This window comes from Peromyscus californicus, unplaced genomic scaffold, assembly GCF_007827085.1.
Source record: "Peromyscus californicus insignis strain IS unplaced genomic scaffold, ASM782708v3 Scaffold_2__1_contigs__length_46816999, whole genome shotgun sequence".
NCBI classification, from domain to species: Eukaryota; Metazoa; Chordata; class Mammalia; order Rodentia; family Cricetidae; genus Peromyscus; species Peromyscus californicus.
Genome location: NW_026294540.1, coordinates 16,151,924 through 16,175,984, shown reverse-complemented (window position 1 = coordinate 16,175,984; position 24,061 = coordinate 16,151,924). Strand labels below are relative to the sequence as shown.

The following is a 24,061-nucleotide window of genomic DNA, read 5'->3' as shown; positions in this document are numbered from 1 at the left end:
TGGTTTATGCGGTGCTGAAGATGGATCCCAAGGCTCCATTCATACCAGGCAAGTGCTCTACTAAGTCACAATGAGGATGGATGAGCAAGTGTCTCTGTGCGATGCTGATGTAGATGCCCTTGGGTATACACTGAGGAGTTGCCTGGCTGGGTTGCTCTGGGCTCCCTCAGGGTCCAGCTGCCCTTACTCACTGCAGCATCTCCACAAAAACTTAATGCTGCAGAAGTAGGCCTGAAAGCATCTTCACGGGTCCGAGGAGCCTTCACTGCTGCAGTTAGCTGTCTCTGTCACCTGACAGGCCTGGTCCCTGAGCTTTTGCGGACAGAGTTGCCTCACTGATTCTTCAACAAATCCACAGCCTGTGTTTCAATGGACACGTGCCATCACCTTGGGCATCAACTAAGGGACACTCTTGTTGGCAGGAAAATATATTCTGTCCTATCTCTCCAGGTTGTGTTTGGATTTGGTTTGGTTTTTTGTTTTTTGGGTTTTTTTGTTTGTTTGTTTTTTGTTTTTTGTTTTTTTTTTTGAGACAAGGTCTCATGTACTCCAGGCTAGCCTCAAACTCGCCATGTAGCTGAGGAAGACCTTAAATTTCTGGTCCTCCTGCCTCGACCTCCTGAGTTCTGGGATTCCAGGTGTGCACTGCCATGCCTGATCTATGTGGTGCTTAGAATGGAATCCAGGGCCCCATGCACACACAGGAAGCAGACGACCAACTGAAATACATCCTTAGTCCTTCAACCATATTGTTCTGTGTGCTCACCTCATCTTCCACAGAAGAAGAGCATGTAATGACAGCCCTATGGTGACGCCATTCTGCTCACTCTGCCATCTGTTCAGTATACTCATTGCCAGAGATGTTTCTAGAAGGCCAGAGTTTCCTTCTACAGCTCAAATTAACCCCAGCATTCCTCATCACAACGGTCATCTGGTCTTACATGGGATGGTACCCTCGGTTCCTACCACCCTCCCATGCCCTGCATACCACAAATACCCAAGCCTGATTATAAATCCTCAGGACCTATCAACATCCCCTAAACTGTGACACAGGTCACATTTACAGGGGCAGCACACAGTGGTAAACCTGTGTTCAAGCTTCCTGGGTCATTTGACCCCTCCAGGACAGTGAGCACAGCAGCTCTCTGAACCTCAGTCTCTTCCTCTCTGCAGTGGGGGTGACCCTGCTGCTGTCTGAAGGGACAGTGGGAACCTTAGGTGAAGTAGTCGGTGCAAAGGACCCGGATGGAGAGTGATAGACAGATGTGAGTTCTCCATTCCTGTCTTTTATGAAGTTACTGAAAGGATAAAAAACATTAACAATCTGTAGGACTACATGAGAATGTTTTTAAAAAAAATAAGGAAAGTATTCATGGATTTAATTTATTTCTGAAACAGGAGGGTGTGCCCAGTGCCTGCTTGGTGACGCTGAGGGGTTCTTGCATGATTCACAGGCTTGGAAAGGACATCTCCTTGTTCTCCTAAGACAGCCAGAAATCATGAATAACAGGAGGCCAGCCTGGCCCCCATCCCTCACATGTCTCTGAGAGATAAACGACCCAAAGCCAGACTTGCAATATTCTTGGCACCTTTTAAACAACATGAAAGAGTGAGGCAGGGCCTGCAGCAGTCTTAGGGAGAAATGCACAACTTTTGGCTCTGCTTCACTTTTTCTTTTTGACCTTCTGTTGGAGACGTGATAAATGTTCAGAAGACAGTTCATGGCTAAAGAGAAACCATAACAGTATCAGCATTTATCAACTGCACATTTTATGCCAGACACTGGGCTTGGTCGCTTTATTTTCAAAGATATTTTAAGTGTGTGTGTGTGTGTGTGTGTGTGTGTGTGTGTGTGTGTGTGTGTGTGTGTGTGTGTGTATGTGTGTGTGTAAGAGAGAGAGAGAAAGCCAAAGGTGGATGACACCTGAGAAATGACCCCTGAAGTTGACCTCTGAGCACCATACACACATGCAGGCATCTGCAAGTACAATCCTACACACAAATACACCTATCTCCTGCACACACACACACACACACACACACACACACACACACACACACACACACCAGGACATATAAGCTGGTACTGAAAAAAACATGAGCTTTCCCTGCTGGACCCTTATCATCTTGACCATGTGATCAGAATAAGAAGCATCGCCTGTCCAAAGGGAGGCTGTGGAACCCACCCCTCTGCTCTCCGAAGACCCTCATCCCGATGCTCTCAGCTGAGACAGAATTTATATTTCCCACCCGCTGCACAAGGCAGCATTCATTTCTAAAATCCATATCAGGCTGCTGATATGCATCAATAAGGCACTGTGTTGCTGGCAGTGAATCCCCTGAGTGTCTGGGGGAGACGTGAGAGTCTCTCTGTCTCCCGTTTAAGTCGTCACCTCTCCCGTGGGGGAAGAGAGCTTGTCAGGCATTGGTTCCTAACGTCTTTGGTTTCCCTGTGGACATCTGAGGTATTTAAGAGAAAGGGGACACATTTTCATCTGCAAAAGACAGTGTAACCTCTCAGGGTAAGCTTGGCGGAAGTCAGTTTGAGGACAGTCTAAGAGTGAGGAGGGGATGAAAGGCCTGGAATCAGTGTCACAAGCCTTTGCAGGGGTTGCATTCCCTGAGAAACTGGGGCACTCTTTTAAATACAGTGGTCAGAGCTCTGAGGCTCAAATCCCAGACCCACACCTACCTCACAGCTGCCCTGCATGGCTTCTCATCAGTAGGGAGTGGAATTTAACAGACAAGCCCCCAAGGGGTTTGAAATACTGTGGGAATTGATAGGCATAAAGAGCCCGGGCGCACAATAAATGCTATGTCTTATCTCATGCCAAGTTGGTGCCTAAGAAGCTGGGGAGATGGCTGACTGGGTAAAGTGCTTGCTCTGCAGGTGTGAGCACTGCAGGTCTGACCCCCCAGAAACCCACATAAATTTGGGGGCGCTGGCTAGAGAGGCTAACCACGCTGTCGAGGGATGGGTTTGATTGAGGAGCTCCGCTTCAATGAATGAGGTGGGAGAATGACCAAGGTGGATTCCCAAGATTGGTCTCTCTGCCTCTGAGTGCACGTGCACACACATCCTCGCGAACCCACACACATGCAAAAACATGCATACACACATGCACACAAAATGAAAAAGAAAAATAAAACAGGGCCTCAGGATCAGTTCGAAAAGCAGATGCACCACAATCCCCCAGAGAACGATGGCTGGGGTCATCTCAGAACCCTCACTCAATGGAGTCTCTGTGTTCCCCAAACCATGATATCATCTTCCAGCACCTGTAGCTTCCCCCTCCCCCAGACCACTGGGGATCTGTCCACAGAACACTTGCAAAATGTCAGCCGTGGTGACAGGTGACCCAGATACACCGAGAAGAAAGGCTAGAGAGGTCCACACCTCATCACAGAGCCTTCCATCTAAGGGAGAAGTGCTCACAAGAGCAATAAGCCAGCATTCTCCCCCCACCCCCTCCTGACATCAAACAGACTTGTGGTCGAATTTGCTTGTCTGCACTTGTGGGAGAGAAGCAGAGAGGAAGACAGCAGATCTAAGAAAAGACCCAGCCATGCTGCAGTCCCTCAGGGTCTCTCTGCTGTCTGTGGCGATGTCAAAACCTCATTCTTTCCCCCTAGCATTTACTGAGAGCCCTGAGTTTGCCAGGCACCATGGGAGGTACTGGGGCTGGGAGGTGACAATTGAGACGTGTCTGTGGTCCTCAGGGAACTCATCCATCATTCCAAAAGAGATGTCAGATGGAACATTTTGTCCTAGATACTGTGAAATCATCGGAGTCAGAACAGATCTCGGCTGCAGCTGATGCACAAAAACATCTTCTAATGTACATGCACTTAGAGGCAGAAAGACCGATGTTGGGAATCCACCTTGGTCATGCTCCCACCTCATTCATAATGGTGAGAATCTGACATTTGAGATGGCCGGTAACCCCTGGCTCCCTAAGAATTCCCTTGAGTACTGGAGCTAACCCTAGAGTGTCCCGCACACAACATCTACTAGCACTTCAAAGTTTGAAATCCTTTGATGAAGGGTGCTTGGCCATGCTATTCTAGACACCACCTACATTCTAGAGAGTTCTGAGAAGAACAAGAAGATTGAGGAAGAGCAGCAATCTGCCTCTGTCTCTTGGGGGTATTGCTCCTAAATGTTTTGGAAGTTTGAGCCTTCAAAAAAAATACTAAGAAGAGTCTACCATCCACCAGGTCTGCCTAAGTTGGTAAAAAACCATTGCCAAGTGAAATAGGATATCCTACCCTGCCACAGGGGCCCCTGCAGCAGATTTACAAACAGGCTGGCCACTGACACCAGTGTCCAAATTCTGACTCTTCCCTATTTGAACTTAGTGACTAGCCATGACATTAGGACAGATGAAGGATGAGATGTGCACACTCCAAGACCAGACAAAAACTCCTGTGGATTGAACAAAATTCAGTGAGGCTCAGCAAAGACACACGACCAAGGGAAAATGCCCTGGCTCTTTCCATTGTAATGTCCCCAACAGGCTTTGTACTGACAGCAGGACAGCCCCCAAGGTGAAGAGCCACACAGCTGCCTCCCTGCTATACCAAAGCGCATACTTTTACATTGGACACTCCCTTGACTGTTGACAGCAATACAAAACCGATCTGCGCGTGCACCGTTTAAGTCATTTCTCTAAGATATCAGCAGCCCTGCAGCAGGAAGCACAGTGGATGCCACTTGCAGACTTTCTTGCAGCCTGGCCCTCAGACGGCTTTCATACACAGCCCGGGACCACTCGCCAAAGGAATGATGCCACCCACAGTGGACTAACAGTAGAGACAATCCCTCACAGACATGCTTACAGACCAACCTGATGAGGCGCTTTTATCAGGTGCTTCTAAGCTGTGTTGCGTTGGCAGCAAAAGCTAACCGTGACAGTGACGGCTACTAACTTAGATAACATCGATACATTGGTATAATATAATATCTATGACATAACAGAAAAGCTATCAGATTTTCATTTAAAGGTGTACCTTTCACATAAGTCAATCAATGATTGACTCTGAAACATCATTAGGAAAAAAAATGGCAAAGGCTGACATGAGCCTCTGCCACATAACCCTTGTACCTAAATCCTCCCCTACCTGGGACTGGATCTTCCATGTGTGTGACCTGGTTGAACTCAGAAGTTTGTTTCAATCATCTGAGTTTCCTGAGGATGCCAGTGGATGCCAGGGTACAGCCAATAGCTCTGCCAACCATCTAATGACACTCAGGACAAGTACCAAAAGGCATTTGGTTTCCTTCCTTCGCACTGAATGCCCAGGAAATGCATATCTAGGAGATAATAATTGTATCCACACAGGTCATAGGTACTAGCAACCATATCTGCCCAGGTCTCTGTCTCCGGAAGGAGAGCAGCAGGTATTCAAGCATTAGAACAGGCGGGGCAGGAAGTGCAGGTGCATGGCTCCTGGGAGAAGCTGAGAGGTACGCAGGTTCGAGCTGGCTCATGCCAAGATCTCCCAGAATTATGCAGAAGTGGTTCCAGGATGCTTAGTTCTTAATTAGAGATGCCAAAGATGGAAAGGAACAAATGCTCTAATTGATATTGGAAGCTTAATGAAGTTGACGGAACAAAAGGTTGAGACTGCAGCAGTGTGGATCCCCGGCCAACAAGAAATACATGACACATCTCCAACCAGAAATGCAACAATAAAAGTCCAAATTACTAGCATAAAGAAGGACAGAATTAGGCAATCACAGCCAAACTGCCTGACAACTTATTCTTAGCTGCATGGCTCCTGGCAATGGGGGGAAGGAAGGAAATTCATGCCCAGAAATAGACTAACAGCGGGGCTTTTTTATATGGAATTTTTTTTGTGTGTGTGAAGTATTGTGCATTGCAAGAGGGAAAGAAATGGCTTTAAATCTCTTTTGATTTTTTTTTCCTTCTCCCCATGTTCTTTCAAGTAAAACTCACATCAGTCTGAGGCAGGTGGATTTGGGTTTCTACCACTTGAAATAACAATGAAAATAATAGACGCTTGCGCCGGAATTCATCCTTGGTCTGTCAGATCTCCCCTACTCCCCTGTCTGTCACACCTGGCCAGCTCCCACTGCCTGAAGGGTGATGTCTACTCAAGTGTGTCTCCCTGAGGAGCCCGCTCAGAACACACCTGCCTTCCATTTAATCCGCTCTGTAAGCCCAGCTACTTAGGGGGACTTTGATCACATACAGCCTGCTGTAGGGTGGCACACACTGACCCAAGTAAAGCTGCTACCGCGGGGCAAGTTGTCATTTCCCATGGGGCTTCAGTAGCCAGCTCCCCACACAGCTCAGCAAGCCACAGAACATTTTATCCTTTTCCCTGCCATTCACCTCCTCGCCTCTTCCTCTCCCACAGACCAACTTCTTCAGAAGCAAAATCCTTCCCTGGGGTAGAGAAGTCTTTAAAACGTCAACGCCTTTTGATTAGCCTTTCAAGGTCTCATTACTGTGACCGCCTGGTACCTGCAGGCTGGGAATGTAATTATGGCAGCCAAAAGTTACAGGAGCCATCCTCAAGATCCGCATGAGTTTATATTTATCTCTCCATGAGTGTGAGGATCTGTCTACCATGGATGATGATGGGTTTCTCTGGTTGGTTCTGGAAGCTACTGGCATAGAACACATTGTGGTTTGAGTGAGAAATGTCCCCCACAGGTTCCCATAGTTGAACACTTTATCCCCAGCAGGTGGCGCTGTTTGAAGAGGTTATGAAACCTTTAGGAGGTGGAGACTTGCTGGAGGAAGTATGTCACTGGGGGTGGGCTTTAAAAATTTATAGACTCACTCGACTTCCTGGTCTCTCTCTGCTTTCTGACTGTTGATGCAATGTGACCAGCCAGCCACATGCTCCTGCTGCTCTGCCTTCCCCGCCATTATTGAACCTATCCCTTGGGAACGGTAAGCCAAATAAACCCTTTCCCCCTCGGGTTGCTTTTGTCATGGTGTTTTTTGTTTGCTTGCTTGTTTGTCATGGTGTTTTATCACAGCAACAGGGAAGAAACTATGACACTCTACAGCTGCAGACATGTAATAAATATAAAACCATCACTCAGAAAGATAGATGTCCAATGATTAAATCATAATTAAGATACAGAAGTTGCATTTCATGTCCATTCTCCGAAGACCTTTAAAAGATCTCTTTAACAAAGGCAAAACAAAGCACACAGGGTAACCTGAAAAGCAGGGTCTCTTCTCAAGTAACTCAGTCCTAATCTCAAGAACCTGTGAATATATTAACACAGTACAGCAGGGAACCAGGGAACCCAAAAGAGATCTCCAAATCCTAGCCACCAATGAGTGGGAGCTTGTTTAGAAGAAAAAGATTTTTTTTGCAGATAGAAGCTTGAAATCTCAAGCAAAGGTCATCTCTGGTTAGGATGGCCCTTAAGTTCAATGACAAACCCCTGCATAAGAAGAGTCATACAGCAAAACAGTGGTGAGCTCATACAACAATGACGACAGTGAGAGAAACTACATAGACCAAGGAATGCCAGGTGCCAACTCTCCCAGTCCTTCTGGAGGAAGCAGGAGCCCATCCCAACACAATTATTGTAGATCCTGTTCTCAATAACTCGGCCAAAAGAAACGTCAACCTCTTCCAGCTACCTGGTTTAATGACAACTTTCTACATCAGCTCTTGAAATTAATGCATTGGACAAAGGGTATTGAAGATCCATTAACAAACCTGAGATGGCCTATCTGGGTGTCTCCCATGTTATGAGAACAAATGTCTACTCACCCCAGATATGGAACTAACAATGGACCAAAATCCGACTAGGTGAACCAATGAATTTCATTGGGGTTACTTACAGGAATATGGGTGAGAGGGTACTTAACAGTAGCAGAAATGACTCAGAGACAGCTGAATCACCAAAGCCCATCCCTGCATGAGTGACAGCTCACAAAAGCTGGGAACCTGGAGCACACTGCATAGCCTGCAAGCGGCTTGGTAGATTGAAGAGTGCCTTTCCTGGTGGCTCAATTGATCTGAGCCTCTTCTAAGCATCTCTACTGGTCTGTGATGATCTCTCAGCCATCTTTACTGAGCCTAGTGAATCTGCTCAGTTTCAGGGACTTCCTGGAGCTATTCTGAATTGTTTACTTCCTGTCTTAAGGAGTTTTCCCATGCCAGTATTAAAGACCTTTATAAGGGGAGGTGGAAGGGTCAGAGTCAGAGAAGCAGGTGCAATGATGGAATCAGAAAGGAGAGGGAGGGTAAGAGGGAGAGAGAGGAGGAGGGTGCTACCCTGTAGGCTTTAAAAATGGAGGAGGGGACCTGAGCTAAGAAGATGGGTGGCCTCTAGGTCTAAAAGAGCCAGGGATGGATTCTAACAACATCTTCAAGAAGGAATACAGCCCTGACAACATCCTTTAGATCCCTGCCTATAGAACAAGATAACAAATTTGTATTTTAAGCCACTAATTGTTACAGTTACCATAGAGACAGATGTGAGGATCCCAACTCCCCTTCAGGTGTGGCTGTGGGTTTAGTGTTGCTAAACTGCTGAGATGTTTATGTTAATTTAGCAGTCTTCAAGCACTGGTACCCTAAACTATAAGGAGCAACCCACCTGGCCCCTTGAGAAGCAGCTGATAGACCCTCCCCTTGTGCCTGGAGCAAGAGACACACAGAGTCACACTCATTTTTTAAAACAATTGTCTTTTGAACTTCTAAATATACGCATTGCCCTGGAGAAGTTTTGAGTTTTATTTTGACCGATCTTCGGTGTGCCTCACGTGATGGCATTAGAAGAAAGCTCTCTGTAAGAAGCCTGTCCACTACTTCATTGGCCCCTTGTATCCTGTCCCCTCCCCTCCTAAGAGGTAAGGAAGCTAGGCTCAGGGTGGTTACACAGTCTACCCAAGGTCAAACAGTAGGGAAGTGTGGAGCCAGGATCGGAACTCATAACCAACGTCTAAAATCTTAACCAAGGAACTTGCTGTACCACTATCTTTTTCTCTCCACTAGGAATGGTCTCATTAGCTTCCACTCTGAGGGCCTGAAAGGCAAAAAGCACATTGCATCTTCTCCACAGTGGCCCTTGACAGAGATACAGAGCACCATGACTGGCCCTCTCTCCACGGACGCACGCAATGGTACCCTCCTCCTTTCCACCTCACTGCCCAGATGGCCTCCCACCTCCTCCAGCCTTTTCTGCTGTGGTTTGATTTCCAGAACCTTCCATCCCCTCACATTGTTGCTCAGATCACAGATTTCCCAATGCCCCTTTCAGGTTCTATAAAGACAGAATTTGCCGTCAGAGCGATGGAGTGAACTATAGTATATGTCACATTATTTTTTTAAGAGAAGGGACGAGAGTACAAAAAAAAAAAACCCTCTACTTTCCTCCAAAATCTAAAAGCAGAAAATCAGCACCCAACTGGTACATCCCCTCAGCCTTCACAGGGAGTTGAAAGGGGGTGGCGGAGCTTACAGTGAGCAGATTGGACCTTCCACAGAAGGGACCAACTTCAGAAAGGTCTCACAGAAAGTGATGTGGACCTGGGGCCACTCAACCTTGGGGGTTTTCATAGGCTCAAAATATTCATTTCTACATGAATTTGCCAAATTTTTCATAATGGTGTGATGGCTGTTCTTAGTTGTCAACTTGACTACATCTAGAGTTACCTAAAACCCAAATGACTGGGCACATCTGTGAGGGTTTTTTTCTTAATTAAATCATTTGAAATGGGAAGACCTACCCCAAATCTGGATCTTTAAGACAGGAAGATTAAATCTTTAAGCCAAATCTTTTGAAGTAGGAAGAGCCACCTTAAATCTGGGCCACACCTTCTGCTGGCAACCTACATAAAGGTCAGAGAAAAAAGGAAGCTCTTTCTCTGCCTGTTTGCCCTCTCCTCACTGGCAAGTCCATTCCTTCACTGATATCAGCGCCTACTTCTTTGGGATTCCAGTGTATGCTGAAGACCAGCTGAGACATCCAGCCTCCTGGACTAAACAACTACTGGGTTCTTGGACTGTCCATTCATAGGCAGCCATTGTTGGATTAGCTAGACCACAGCCTATAAATCCTTCTGTTAAATCCCCTTTTAGAGATTCATTCTCTAAGTTCTGTTACTCTAGAGAACTCTGACTAATAGAAATGGCAATAAATTAAATAATAATAACAATAAGTAACTCATGGGCTGGGGAGATGGCTCTGTGAGTAAAGCCGTTTGCCACAAAAGTGTAAGGACCTGAGTTCCAATCTTCAGAATCCACCTAATCTGGGTGGGAACGAGTGTCTGCAACCCCAGTGCTCTTGCCAGGAGGTGGGAGGTGGAGACGGGAGACTCCTCAGAAGCTAGCCAGCCAGCTAGCCTGGAATAAGCAATGCAAAACAACAGAGCCCCTGTCTCAAACAAAACAGAAGGCAATGGCTGACCCCCAAGGTTGCCCTCGACCTCCACATGCATGTTGTGGCTCATGCTTACCTGCATTCACACACATGAATGTATACACACAAGAAAGAAAAGAAACAACTTCCATGTGCATGAGTACACATACACACACACACACACACACACACACACACACACACACACACACACACACCACACACACCACTCTGGGCCAAATCTGGCCCTATGGTTGCCTCTCTTGTTCTACAGTGAACTACAGATGCATTCTTGAATGCCAGTGATACCACCCATAGACAGCAGCCCTGGCAGCTGGCAGACCTGTTGGATCTCACCACTAATAACAAAGGCCAAGGCTTCTTACAGATACAGACAGACAGAGACACATAGACACACTCACAGATACACAGAGACACATGTAGACAGACACAGAGAGAGAGAGAGAGAGAGAGAGAGAGAGAGAGAGAGAGAGAGAGAGAGACATAGAGACAGACATAGACCGACACACTTATATAGTCACACAAACACATATAGACACACACACAGAGAATCACAATTATAAAGCTTGTCTCCTGTTTTTTGTTTATTTTAGATTCTCCACTCTCACCAGAGGGCATCTGGCCCTTTTTCAGCTGTTGATACCCATTCTCTGAAAGTCACAAGATCCCCAGGTCACGGGAGTGAGACTGTTTGTCTCCACAACTCCCACATCCCCAAACTCAATACTTGACTCACTCCTCGAAGTCCCAAGGCCCGCTGTGTAGAAATGGCTAGGTAACAGACGCGTGGGTCTCTATGCTGGCACGAATGACTTTGCCAGTGTCCCAGCAACCCCTGGGTGACGCTGAGGCCGGTGCACAGCCCTGGAGAAAATCCCATCCATCCTCAAGCCGCAGCAGGATGTATTACAGATACAGACAGAGAAACCTAAACCCCAGCAGATACAGCAGAGCCACTTAATTAAATCCCAGGGTCACCAGCAAAGCCCGTCTGAATGCAGCCCTGGGCTTGGTGATCTGACAACTCACTCTATTTGGCTCCTCTAAAGAGTGGACCCTTCTTTATGAGGCTCGCACAAGACAGCCAAGATGGGGGAAAAAAAGAAAGAAAGAAAGAACTTCATCTTCCAAAATATCATATCCTTCAGGAAGGGCAGAGTGGCTTTAGCTCACTTCTGTGCATGGGAACAAGACAGCAATGGAATTCACAAATTTGGGACACACCTCTCTGCTGTAGAATTCTCCAGAGCAAGAGAACAAGGATTCCATCCTGCGGGGCTCCACAAGGCTCCTGGGAGAGACCCAAAGGCTCAGGAGAAACAGAGCATGTCATTTGTTTGAACCCATGTCAGCATGAGCATTCAGACACCACCTCCCTAAGCCACTGCCAATGTCTCCTTTTTCTTGAGTGATGCGGAGACAGAAAAATAGATGTGCTGGGCTGGGGACGTGGCTAAGTTGGTAAGGTACTTACAAGGTATGAGGACTTGAGTTCAGACCCCCCCAACACCAATGTGAATAACCAGGCATGTGGTGTGTGCTTATGATTCAAACTCCGGGAAATAGAGGCAGGAGGATTCTTCCCTAAGGCTCGCTGGCCAGCTGGTCTAGCCAAGTCAGTCAGCATCTGGTTCAATGAGAGACCCTGTCTCAAAAATAAGGTGGAGTTCCACATGCACTCCTGCATGCGTGTGTGTGTGTGTGTGTGTGTGTGTGTGTGTGTGTGTGTGTGTGTGTGTGTATGTGTGTGTGTGTATACATGTGTGTCTGTGTGTATATGTATGTCTATGTGTGTGTGTGTGTCTGTGTGTGTACATTTGCATTGTCAGTATGTCTCATGTGTACCTACATCCTGTAACCAGACTCAGGTCTTTCTGGACTCTTAATATGGAAGACCTTGGGTTTATTTAGTCTGGCTCGGCCACAGAACACAAAGATTGCCAGGAGTCCTAGGATGAGACCATGTTGCAGGTTTTTAACTAGTCTGCTTTTGTCTTTGGGGCAAATTCATGGCCCATGCCCAGGAAACAAGCTATGCCACACTGGAGGCTCCTGCAGATTCACAACTGTTCGATGAGACTTCATGGATCCAACATCCTTCTTTATGAGGCATACTCTGGACCAAAACACAGTCTCATGCAGGCCACACAGAGAAAGCATCAACCTTTTGTAGACATTCTCTTGCTAGTCACCAGGAAGAGTCTAAGACTGACACTGAGGGCTGGTGAGGTGACTCGGCAGGTAAAGGTACCTGCCTCTAAGCTTCAGGACCTGAGTTCAAGTTCCAGGACTCACATGGTAGATAGACAGAAATGACTCCAGAAAGCTATCCCCTGGCGTCTGCATGCATGTATGCATTTGCTTGCACATGTACACATGAAGAAATTAAATTAATTAATATAAGTGTGAAAAGCCTAAGGCCAGGTCCCATTTCACCTCTGAACAGAAGCAGACAGGATATGAAAGGCAGGACTCTGTGGGCATGTCGGATTTGCCTAAAATATCTGAGTAGACTGGGACTGGAGCTCTCTTGGAGACTCAGAGATGGAATAATTCCTCTCTGTGGTCTCTGCTGCAAAAGCAATAAGCAACCCATGTGTGCTGAGGAGGGAGGGGGAAAAAACAACAGAAACACTAAATCTTAAAGTTTCCCTCACAAACAGCAAGGACAATTAAACTCCCAGCAGAGTTTAATTGTCCTTTGTGGAGCCAAAATATTCACTGCTCAGTAATGAAAAAAATCCAGCAGAAGTACCCCGTGTCCAGATTTCTCAAATGCAAGCTTTGTGTCCCTTTGGTAGTATTCAAATTAAGTCAGGAGGTGCGTGATGAGGTTTTTTTATTATTATTTTAATAGTCATTTACTTTAATGTATATTAACAAAATTTTAACACATCAAGCTCGTGGGTTTTATTATCTTATAATGGCCCTAAATTAGTTTTTAAGCGTGAGAAAAGAAGACTCTTATCAACACCAGACTTCAGCCAGCTGAGGCAGACAGCTGCTCCAGGAAAGCAGGGCATGTGAAGAAAACATACTCAGTAAATAACCCGACTGGGCATTAGACAGTTGGTAAAAATGAAATGATGTATGGATTGCTGGAGTAAAGGAAGCAGCATGCATATGGGAAAGATGGAGAAGAAAAGAGAAGAAGAAGAAGAGGGCAAAAGAGGAACAGATCGTCACTTGAGACCTAGAACCTGAGATGGAAACGGCAGCTTCTCTACTGACATTGATCTCTTCCTCAGTGAGGTCATTCGCCCTCCTTCAAATGAAGGACATTCGAACAGAACATGTTGAAGATGAAAAGAGAGAGAGAGAGAGAGAGAGAACATGCTAGAGGTGAAAGGAGAGAGAGAGAGAGAGAGAGAGAGAGAGAGAGAGAGAGAGAGAGAGAGAGAGAATAGAACACACGAGCATGTGTCTCCAGTACCTTCACAACATCTTCATCGGCCGACCTGCATTCCACAGCCTCCAACACGTCCACTACAGATCCGTCTTCTTGAACCCCCACGACCTTGACAGGAACCGAGACAGGCTTTCCTGTGAGAATGGCGGTGTTCAAAACTTCTGTGTCCTGAACAAGAGAGAAGAGGGCACAGGTGAGCGAACAGGCCAAGAAGGGAGCCAAGAGGGAAGGGCGACTGAATGAGCTACTCGCTACCTGGACTCCTGTTAGGAATGTGAAATATACCCGACAGGTTCAAATGCTTGACCATTTGGTCCCTGATGGGTCTGCCCCTTTAAGTCATTCCTGGGCTGGAGAGATGGCTCAGCAGTTAACGTCACTGGCTGATCTTCTAGAGGACAGGGTTTGATCCCTAGCACCCACATAGCGTCTCACAATCATCTGTAACTCCAGTTCTAGAGGATCCGACACCCTGGCCTCCAAAGGCACTGCATGCACATGGTGCACACACAAACACACAGATAAGACACTCACACGCATATAAATAAAGTAATTTTTAATTTATATTAAAACTAGTAGTCACTCTTAAGAGGCCAAATCCTACAGTGAAGATGAAGCCACATCCCTTGGAGTGCTTCTCAGGGACAGAATTAAGACACTGCCTCTGTCTCCCTGTGTGTTTCTCTGTCTTCTGTGTATCTCTCTGTCTCCATCTGTCTCTGTGTCTCTCTGTATCTCTCTATCTCTCGGGCTCTCTCTCTCTCTCTCTCTCTCTCTGAATTTCCTCTCCAGGTTTTAAAGGGAAGTATCTCCTTCCCTCTAAGGCCCCTGTCACGTTTTTCTGTCACATACATTGTACTAGTTCAGTCTGCTCTCCCTCCTACTTCCAGGTCTGATCATGGTCTCGAGGCCCTCCTGTCTTAAACCCACCACAGCTACTCTATTATATTTAACAGGCGGCAGCAGCTGGTACTGTATGGAACATTGTGGAGCCTTTCGTAGGTGGAGTTACCCAGAAGAGATGGGTCCCTGGAGGATGGAAGGTTCCAGACAGTTGGGAGGGTTCCACCTCACACTGAAGATAATTAAGCTCAACAACTAGACCCTCTTTAGTCCCCAGGGGCAGGGACACTGTCCAACACAGTGAGCTCTACCTCCCTTCTCATCTTGCAGACATGACTGTCACTTGGCACAAGAACTATCTTCCATATTGATTAATTAATTTGTACATGCACATCTGCAGTCATGTGGTTTTGGAGGATTTGGGGGGAAGCTTTTGGAGGGAGCGTATTGTGTGTATGTGTGTAGAGACCAGAAGACAACTTCAATGATCATTCCTCAGAAACCACCCACCCACCAAGCTTATTTAGACAGCATTACTCACTGGGACCTAGGGCTCTCTGAATAGACAAGGCTATCTGGCCAGTGAATCCCAGAGACTCCTGTTTCTGCTTCCCCAGTCCTGATAAGTACATGCCCCTACCTTGGCAAGCTTTTCATAGGATCTCTGGAGACTGAACTCAGGACCTCACGCCTACAGGCGCACCATCAACTGAGCAAACCTCTCTCTTCAGTATCCTAGTCTTAGCTTGAGATTCATTTGGAAAGCAATTGCTCATTTTGGAGGTCATCACAACACAGGGATCATAGATGTCCTATGGGGTTCAAATTTAGAAAACAATGGCACAAAGGGCCAGAGGGAACCGGCCACACATAAAACTCCTGCACACCCCAGCTGCCACCAGGGCCTTCCTGCCCTTCACTTTCCAGTTCTCCCAGAGACCTCCCTCTAAATCCGGGTATGTGGGGCTTTCCTCTCTCCTCCGGCAAACTGTTGGGACTCTGTAGGTTCTGTCTTCCTCATTTAGCTAAATCTGTCAATCTCATGACATACTGGTTTGACTAGAGTTGATCCCACCTGACTCCATTAGGCTTTGTGAAAAGGCACACGACCTTAAAACAGCCAGGGAAAATATCCTAACATTGTGTCCACGGTGAAGCCAGAAGAAAAAACAGAAGCAAGAGTGTAGCTAAAAGTTTTCCTGGTCCTGCCCGGCTCTCAGTCAGGACAAATCTCTCTCACCCACCAGTCCCGCAGCCGCTCAGACCCAAGTAAACACACAGACACTTATATTAATTAAAACTGTTCAGCCATTAACTCAAGATAACTATTGACTAGCTCTTACACTTAAACTCAGTCCATTTCTGTTGATCTATATGTTGCCACGTGTTCCGTGGCTTTACCTGTGTGCCATTACATGCTGCTCCCTGGATGGTGGGCTGATGTCCTCACTCAGCCTTCCAGCCTTCCCACAATTTTCTTGTCTGCTTATCCCACCTATACTTTATGCCTGGCTACTGGCCAATCAGTGTTTTATTAAACCAATGTACAAAATCATTATTTCACAACACAAAACCAGGTTCCTCGTCAAGATTTCTGGATTCCCCAATCCAGCCCTACCTGAAGGTCACTCACTGTCTTCAGAAATTTAGATAAATCTGTGCTTTTACTAAATTTCAACTTCCCCTAAAGCCAGTATGAACTGGGTTTTGTCACTTGCAACTGAAAAGTCTTGTATGAGACCAGGTGATAGGGTAGGCTCTAGAGAAAGAAGTCAGTTAATGCATTGGTCTGCACCCTGGGAAAGCCCTCAGAGGAGACACTGCTGTGTCTCCCAGACTGAGTTTCAAGGGCAGGCACAGATTTATTACAGAGAATCATGGCTGACCCTGACTTACAACTCTGTTATAAGCAGCTTAGGTGCCTGTGTTTCTGCATTTCAACTCTTCCATGAGTGGCTTAGATTTTTGCACCCTCTCCCCATTATCCATGGACAGCCTCTCAATACTTCCAAATGTGATCCCTCCCAGCCCTCAGAACACTGAAAAAGAAATTGTTGTGTTCAGCATCACAGAAACATCGTCTACTGCCAAAGGCACATCAGCATCTGTCCAGAGACATGCCTCCTTGGCTCCTTATTTCAGGAGGGTTAGACCCCACACTAAAGTGTATGGATAATTTTTTGGAAATGCATTTCCATTAGTGTTCAACAGAGTGGCATCACAGAAAATGGCAGAGTAAGATAGGCAGAAGATTCTCTGCCCTGTGAAGCAACAAGAAAGCCAACAAATACCTTCGGAAACAACTATTTCAAATGTATGTGGGGCTGGGACAGCATTTATTCAGGAAATACAAAATCTTGGCCTTTTAAAAAAGAGAAAAAAACAGAATGCTGTGGAATAATCCTCTTGTACATGGTAAAGATTTGTCACCTGAGTTGGTTTAATAAAACACTAACTGGCCAGTAGCTGGGCAGGAACTTGGGAGGGAAAGCCAAACTGAGAATGCTGGGAAGAAGAAAGGTGGAGTCAGGAAATCACCAACCAGATGCAGGAGAAGTGATGAAAATTGTATTGAGAAAAGGTTCCAAGCCACATGGCTAAACATAGATAAGAATTATAGGTTAATTTAAGAGCAAGTTAGTAATAAGCCTGAGCTACCAGCTGAGCATTTATGAGTAATACTAATATTAATATTAAGAGTCAATTATTTAAGAACCAGCTGCTGGGTATTTGGGAACAGGCAGGCGAGAGAGAAACTTCTGCCTACACTAGGGAACTTAGTGATATTTTACCCTGAGTTTCTCTCCTCTTCTCTGGAGCTGCTGCGGTTTTGAAAACTAACATCTTGCCTTCACAAAAAAAGCCAGCAGTGAAGACACCGCTGGATGGACAGAGCTGGAGACCTTCCAAAACCTCACGTCATTGTTGCTGGATTGTCTGCTGGTTCACTGGATGACCTACCTGCCGAGTTGTGTGTGACCTGAGTCTGGGCTCACTGGGTAGGAAAAGACTTCTACTCAGAGATATTTGTCATACAGAACTATGGGCAACTGTTTAATTTCAGAGCTGTTGGAGGCCATGGACAACACTTGATCAAAAATCTTTTTTTTTTTTTTTTTTTTTTTTTTTGGTTTTTCGAGACAGGGTTTCTCTGTGTAGCTTTGTGCCTTTCCTGGAACTCACTTGGTAGCCCAGGCTGGCCTGAAACTCACAGAGATCCGCCTGGCTCTGCCTCCCAAGTGCTGGGATTAAAGGCGTGCACCACCACCGCCCGGCCATTTGATCAAAAATCTTATGGGGAATGAGATGACTGTAGGATCTTTGAAAGGCCATGACTGACTCCTGAGAAGTGACAGACAAAAAAGGTGACAGGCAAATAGAAAGACTATAAATAGATGATGATGATGATGATAATGAAGACAGAGTAATAGAACATAGACAACAGTGTATTAGCTGAATGTATATTAGTGTATACAGATATATACACAGACAGATACATAGATTGATACATCAATAGACTAACAAAAACAAATAGATGATAAACATTTAGAGTGATAGAAATATAGATATATCATAGACACAGAGATAAATACATAGACCAATAGATACATAGATATACATAATAGGTTGACAGAGAGATACATAGGTAGTTGATAGATAGATAGATAGATAGATAGATAGATAGATAGATAGATAGATAGATAGATAGATAGATAGGTGGAAGACAGAGTGACAAATGAAGACATAGAAGACAGACAAATGATAAAGTGATGATAGACAGATGATTAATGATTCATACATAGATGATTAATAAATATATGGTGGTTTGAATGAAAATGGCCCCCCATCAGCTCATGAGGAATGGCACTATTGGGAGGTGTGGCCCTGTTGGAGAAAGTGTCACCAGGGGTGGGCTTTGAGGTTTGAGAAGCTCAGCATAGGCCCAGTGGCTCATTCTTCCTTCCTGCTGCCTGAGGATCTAGACGTAGAACTCTCAGCTCCTCTCCAGGACCATGTCTACCTGTACTCTGCCATGATTCTGCCATGATGATAACGGACTAAACCTCTGAACTGTAAGCCAGCCCCAATTAAATGCTTTCCTTTAAAGCAACAGAAATCCTAAGATAAGATATATAGATAGGTGATAGATGATAGATAGATGGATAGATGAATGGATAGATAGATAGATAGATACATAGATAGATAGATAGATAGATAGATAGATAGATGACATTGATAGATAAATAGAAAGATTAATAATAAATGATCGAAAGGTGAAAAGGACCTTTCCCTAGGGCAAGGACAGAGAAGAGTCCCACAGCTGCTCTGTTCTGGACATGAGCAATGCACCTCCAATGCACAAAGCTGTTAACAGTAGCTGAAAGTAACTTCCTGACACAATGACTACAGCCTCTCCAAGTAAAGATTCAAAATTGCTGCAAACACACACACACTGAGCCCAGGTTAGGTTTCGTCTTCCGCAGTCAAGCAGGTGCTTTAGCCACTGAAATCCCTTCAGTGTGCTGCGGAACAAAAGCCACGGTTCTGACCACTAGAAAAAATGAGTCTTAAAATGGAAAGAAGACGCAATGGGAACACTGAGTATAAAGCAGATTGTGAGAGCCAGTGAGAGAACTCACGTGCTGGGCTGTATGTGTTTGTTTATGTGTATACAGGAGGGAGTGTGTAAGTGTGTGTAGACATGAGGCTTTTTCTCGCTTCAGTTCTCTGAGAGGCCCTAGTTGCACACATCAGACTCCTCATTCAGCAATCAACATACCAAGTGCCCGGGGTTTAAGTTCCACATGCCACTCTCTGAATAAGAAGGTAACAGGGCTCCTTGGAGAAATGGCGGGTTGATAGGCAGAGGGAAGCAGAGAGCAGGAGTCTAAAATATCTCACGCAGCCAGGAGGTAAGTAAGTTCTCAAACAACAGAAATGTCAAAAAGGACACAGGAGACAGCAGGGAGGGCTGTCCGCTGCCAACCTGGGACAATTTGACATCCCACTAAACAATCATAGCAACCAATTATAATCTATGGAAGAAAATGGGTTTCTGAATCCACACCGCTATGATTAAACAGACAGTGGAGAAGAAAGCTGGGTCCTTGGGGTGGCATTCCGACTCACAAATGCAAAAGGAATCATGAAATTAGAACCACACCACCTGGCAGCCACCATTTATGCCTTAGTTGTCTCGGGTGAGAATCATTAATGGATTTTGCAGTTGACTCGACGTCTAAGAAACCTGTTATTTGCAAAGTGTCACGGCGTCTCGGTGCAGGAGAAGTAACGATTTCCTAATGAAGCAACTACAGCTTTCTGGTGCAGATCCTGGCACACCCCACCTCATCCTGGTGATCAAAGACGCCGTCATTCATGAGAAATAGACACTGGATCTCGAAAAGGACACAGCACCACTCTTGAAGTATAAACTGAACTTGGAATAAAAACACGTGAAAAAACCCAGTCAGGAGGTATTCAACAGAGTGAGTGGACTTTATAAGTGTGTCACTATCTGAGAGATAAAGGATGGGAAAGTGCTATCGATTAGGGACAGGACACAGACAGAGTGTCCTGGACTAGGACCTCAGACTGGATAAAATAATTTGGCTGCAATGGACACAAAGAGACAATTGATAAAATGTGAGGAAAGCTTGGTGATAATTGTGTGTTGAAGGGTCTCTTTGTGCACCTGAGAACTCCAGGGAAACCCTATGTATGGGTTACTTTTTTGTTGTTATAATAAAATATCCCAACAGAAAGCAACCTAGGGGGAAAAGGGTTTCTTTGGGCTTATAGTACTAGAGGGGAAAACATGGCACCAGGCAAGTTAGGTGGGCCTAACAGTCAGGAAGCAGAGGGAGAAAGGAAGTGGGGCCTTTCTAACAGACCTTTATGTCCACCCTAGTAATGTACTTCCTCCTAAAGGTTCCAGAACCTCCCCCAAACAGCACCATCTACTGGTGACCAAGGTTCAAATGTAAGAGCCTGTGGGGAACACTTCTCATTCAAACCACCACAACCTCATTAGAGTATCTCGAGAAAAAGGGCTATCATGTCTGTTAACTCACTCTGAAGCAGTTCAAAATCAAGTGTTTGGTTGGGTGTGGTGGTGCAGGCCTTTAATCCCAGCACCCAGGAGGGCAAAAGCAGGTATGTCTCTGTGAGTTCAAGACCAGCCTGGTCTATATAGTGTGTTCCAGGCAAGCCAGTGCCATAAAGTGAAACCCTGCCTCAAATAATAATAATAATAATAATAATAATAATAATAATAATAATAATAATAATAATGCCATGTGTTTGTGTTGAGAGAGAACACTAACACTTAAGGGACTCTAGAGGAGGAATTTGAGAAAGGCATTTCTTCAGACTCATGGCTCCAATCAGAAGACCAAAAGAACCCAGCAAGGAGGGAGGAAAAAAGGTGCAAATGCGCAGACAGAGGATTCAAGTGCCTAATGAATATAACTAAACATAGTGAATGCTTTTCTTAAATATTAGATAAGAACCAGGCCCAGTGACAAGTGATTTCGGTCATCTATAGAAATCATTTCCTATTGATGACATTCATTGATTTTATTAACACGCTATTTAATCCTGAGATAACCCCCACTGGAGGGTGACTCTCTGTGTCCCCATCGCACAAATGATGAAATGGAAGCTCGGAAGAGTTCGGCGATTTGGCCGGAATCATGATGTTGCTAAGCAACAGGGCTAGGATGGGGACAGAAGCTCTCGGGTGCCTGAGCTCCCATCCTGGGTACTTCACTGGTCTCCTCAGCTCACATACACAATGGACCCTCAGTCCTATTCCTAACTCCAAATAAAGCTTTAAGGACGAAAGATAGATCTGTAGAGACGTTGATTTCAAAACCCCCTCCCAAATACGTTACATGGGGGCGAGGGAGATGTCTCAGTGATTAAAGCTGATTGGAGCACAACTATAAGGACCAGAGTGCAGATCCCCAGAAATCCACACAAATGTTGTGGGGGAATGGAGGACAGCCAGTAATTCTCGCCTCAGAAGACAGAAATGGGGGTCCCCAGAACAAGCTGCCTAGTAGGACTAGTCATACTGTTGAGCTCTTGTTTGATTGACAGACCGCTGCCTCAGTGAATAAGGTGGGAAAGCTATGGAGGATGATTCCCAGCATCAGCCTCAAGCCTCCATGCGCATGTCCTCACAGGCACATGTGCCCTTATACATGCAAAGAACATGCATATGCATGTATGCCTATGTCATGTCTATGTGACAAATGGAAAAATTAAAAATGTTATATGAGTATCACTCTGACTTTCATAAAAAAACAGCTGAGTAGCCTCATGACCATGAGCGGCTTCTGGAATTCTCTAGTCTAGCTTCTACCCTAACACATGAGGCTCTACATCACTATTTCTGAGGCCTGGCCTCCTCAGTACTCTTTATACTTCTCTGTACTCTGGTCCCTGGATTCTGACTAGGAATCTAACTCCCGGACACCATGATTTCTCATTTTTAAAGCCACAGAGCAGTTGTAAACTTCACTCCGAAACCAGCAAGGACACAGGCTCTAATTTAGACAACAACATCCAACCCAGCGTTGTATGTTATATAACTCTGAAATCAGCCCAGCTCCCCGACTCTCTGTGGCTATTTGTAGAGTGTGGCAATTTATTATCCACAAGGCAATAAGAGATGTCAGAAGTCAGCTCTTTGAGAGTTCTTGAACAACACAAACAAGATTGTTTCAAACAGGACAGGCCTCAGAGAGTCAAGGTGGCCTCCGGGAAAGGGTTGGGCTGTAATCTCCAGGGCGCATTCTGAAGAAAGAGGGGAAGGCTGTTTAGAGTGGCGGCCACCTCCACCCAGTGTCCAGGACAGGCCCTTCACACCCGAAGCTGAGAGCAGTAGAATGACATGTACTGACCCATGAAACTAAAGGTTACCCACAGTGAAGCTGGAGGTCTACCACAGCAAGATACAAAGGAGGGGATGCAGCCAGCCCCCTGCACATGGAGACATTCTATAGGAAGTAGGAACTGAACCATGTAAAGTCACAGAAGCAGGATCTATGGTCCCATTTTTGCCATGGCTTCCCATGCTGCCTGGACTATATTAAGATCTCAAAGACTGTGGAGTGGTGGTGAAGCCATCCAAGATGATGTAAGGACCATCCGCGCAAAACCTTCCTCCCCTGCTCCCTATCACCATGGCAACAGCAACAAGGCACCAAGTCAGCATTTTATAGCCACTGTTGACTGGTCTAGATGTGAGCAATGATCCATGCAGAGCCAACAAGCTGTGTCCTGAAAATCAATTTAGAACCAGGGCTAAGAGACTCCAACCTCTGCACAGCTTCTTTCCAGAAAGAAAAGGAAAATCTGAACTGAGAGGTGGGGATGGGGCATTTCTGCCAGCGGTGTGGCAGGAAGGAAGAGGCAGAGATGAGAGGTGGAGGTTTCCTGTGGAACTCCAGGCCTCACCTGCAGGCCACACCTTCCTCCTCATGTGCCAGGACACACACCATGACCTTGCAAAGAACACCCACATTGGGCTCCCACTGTGGTTGGTGGGTTTCTGTCACTTGCTGCTTGCCATAGTTTAGCTTCAGCTAGAGTCACCTGGAAAGAGGGAACCTCCACTGAGAAACGTCTTCTATCAGAATGGAATGGATGGATGGATGGATGGATGGATGGATGGATGGATGGATGGATGGATGAATGTGGGGATTTATAGATAATTGACATAGGAGAGTCCAGACCACTGTGGGTGGTACCATCCCTAGGCAGGACAAGACAAGTAGCTAAACACGAGACTGGAAGCAAACCAGAAAGCAGTCTTCCTCCCTGGCCCCTACTTCAGTTCCTGCCTCCAGGTTCTTGCCTTAAGCTCCTCCCCTGATTTCCCTGTATGATGGACTGTAAGCTATAAACCAATTAAACCCTTTCCTCCCTAGTATTTTATCACAGCAACCGTAAACTAGGAGTCTACTAAAAGGAATTGTAGCAAAGAGCACAGAGGATGTCAATGTCCTTTGTATCTTGGGTCTTACAGGGAAGAGAGATGAGCTGCCAGACCAGAGTCTTGACTTCACTTGTGTGTGTGTGTGTGTGTGTGTGTGTGTGTGTGTGTGTGTGTGTGTGTGTTCACATGCACATGTGTGCACATGTGTATGGAAGCCAGGGAGCAAAGCTTGTGCATCATTCCTCAGGTGTTATACACCTTGTTTATTGAGACAGAATCCCTCCTAGGCCTGAAGATCGCTGAATAGGCTAGGCTGGCTGGCCACTGAGCCCCAGGGATCTCGCTGTCTCCATCTCCTCAGTACTGGAACAGCAAGCACATACTATCATGATTGGCTTTCTTACATCTGTCCCGGGGACCAAATTCAGGTCCTCATGCTTGTGTAGCAAACACTCAGCCAAACTGAGCCAGCTCT

At 45.8% G+C, this 24,061-nt stretch overlaps 1 protein-coding gene across 3 annotated transcripts in view; it reads right to left on the bottom strand.

The window, feature by feature from the left end:
- Positions 1-24,061, bottom strand: part of Tmem132b (transmembrane protein 132B) — a 273,939-nt gene that overhangs the window by 29,971 nt on the left and 219,907 nt on the right. For all 3 annotated transcript variants that reach the window (XM_052755487.1, XM_052755486.1, XM_052755490.1), the window contains one exon: positions 13,821-13,964. In XM_052755487.1, the coding sequence (XP_052611447.1) occupies positions 13,821-13,964 (144 nt within the window). The remainder of the gene's footprint in view (positions 1-13,820; positions 13,965-24,061) is intronic.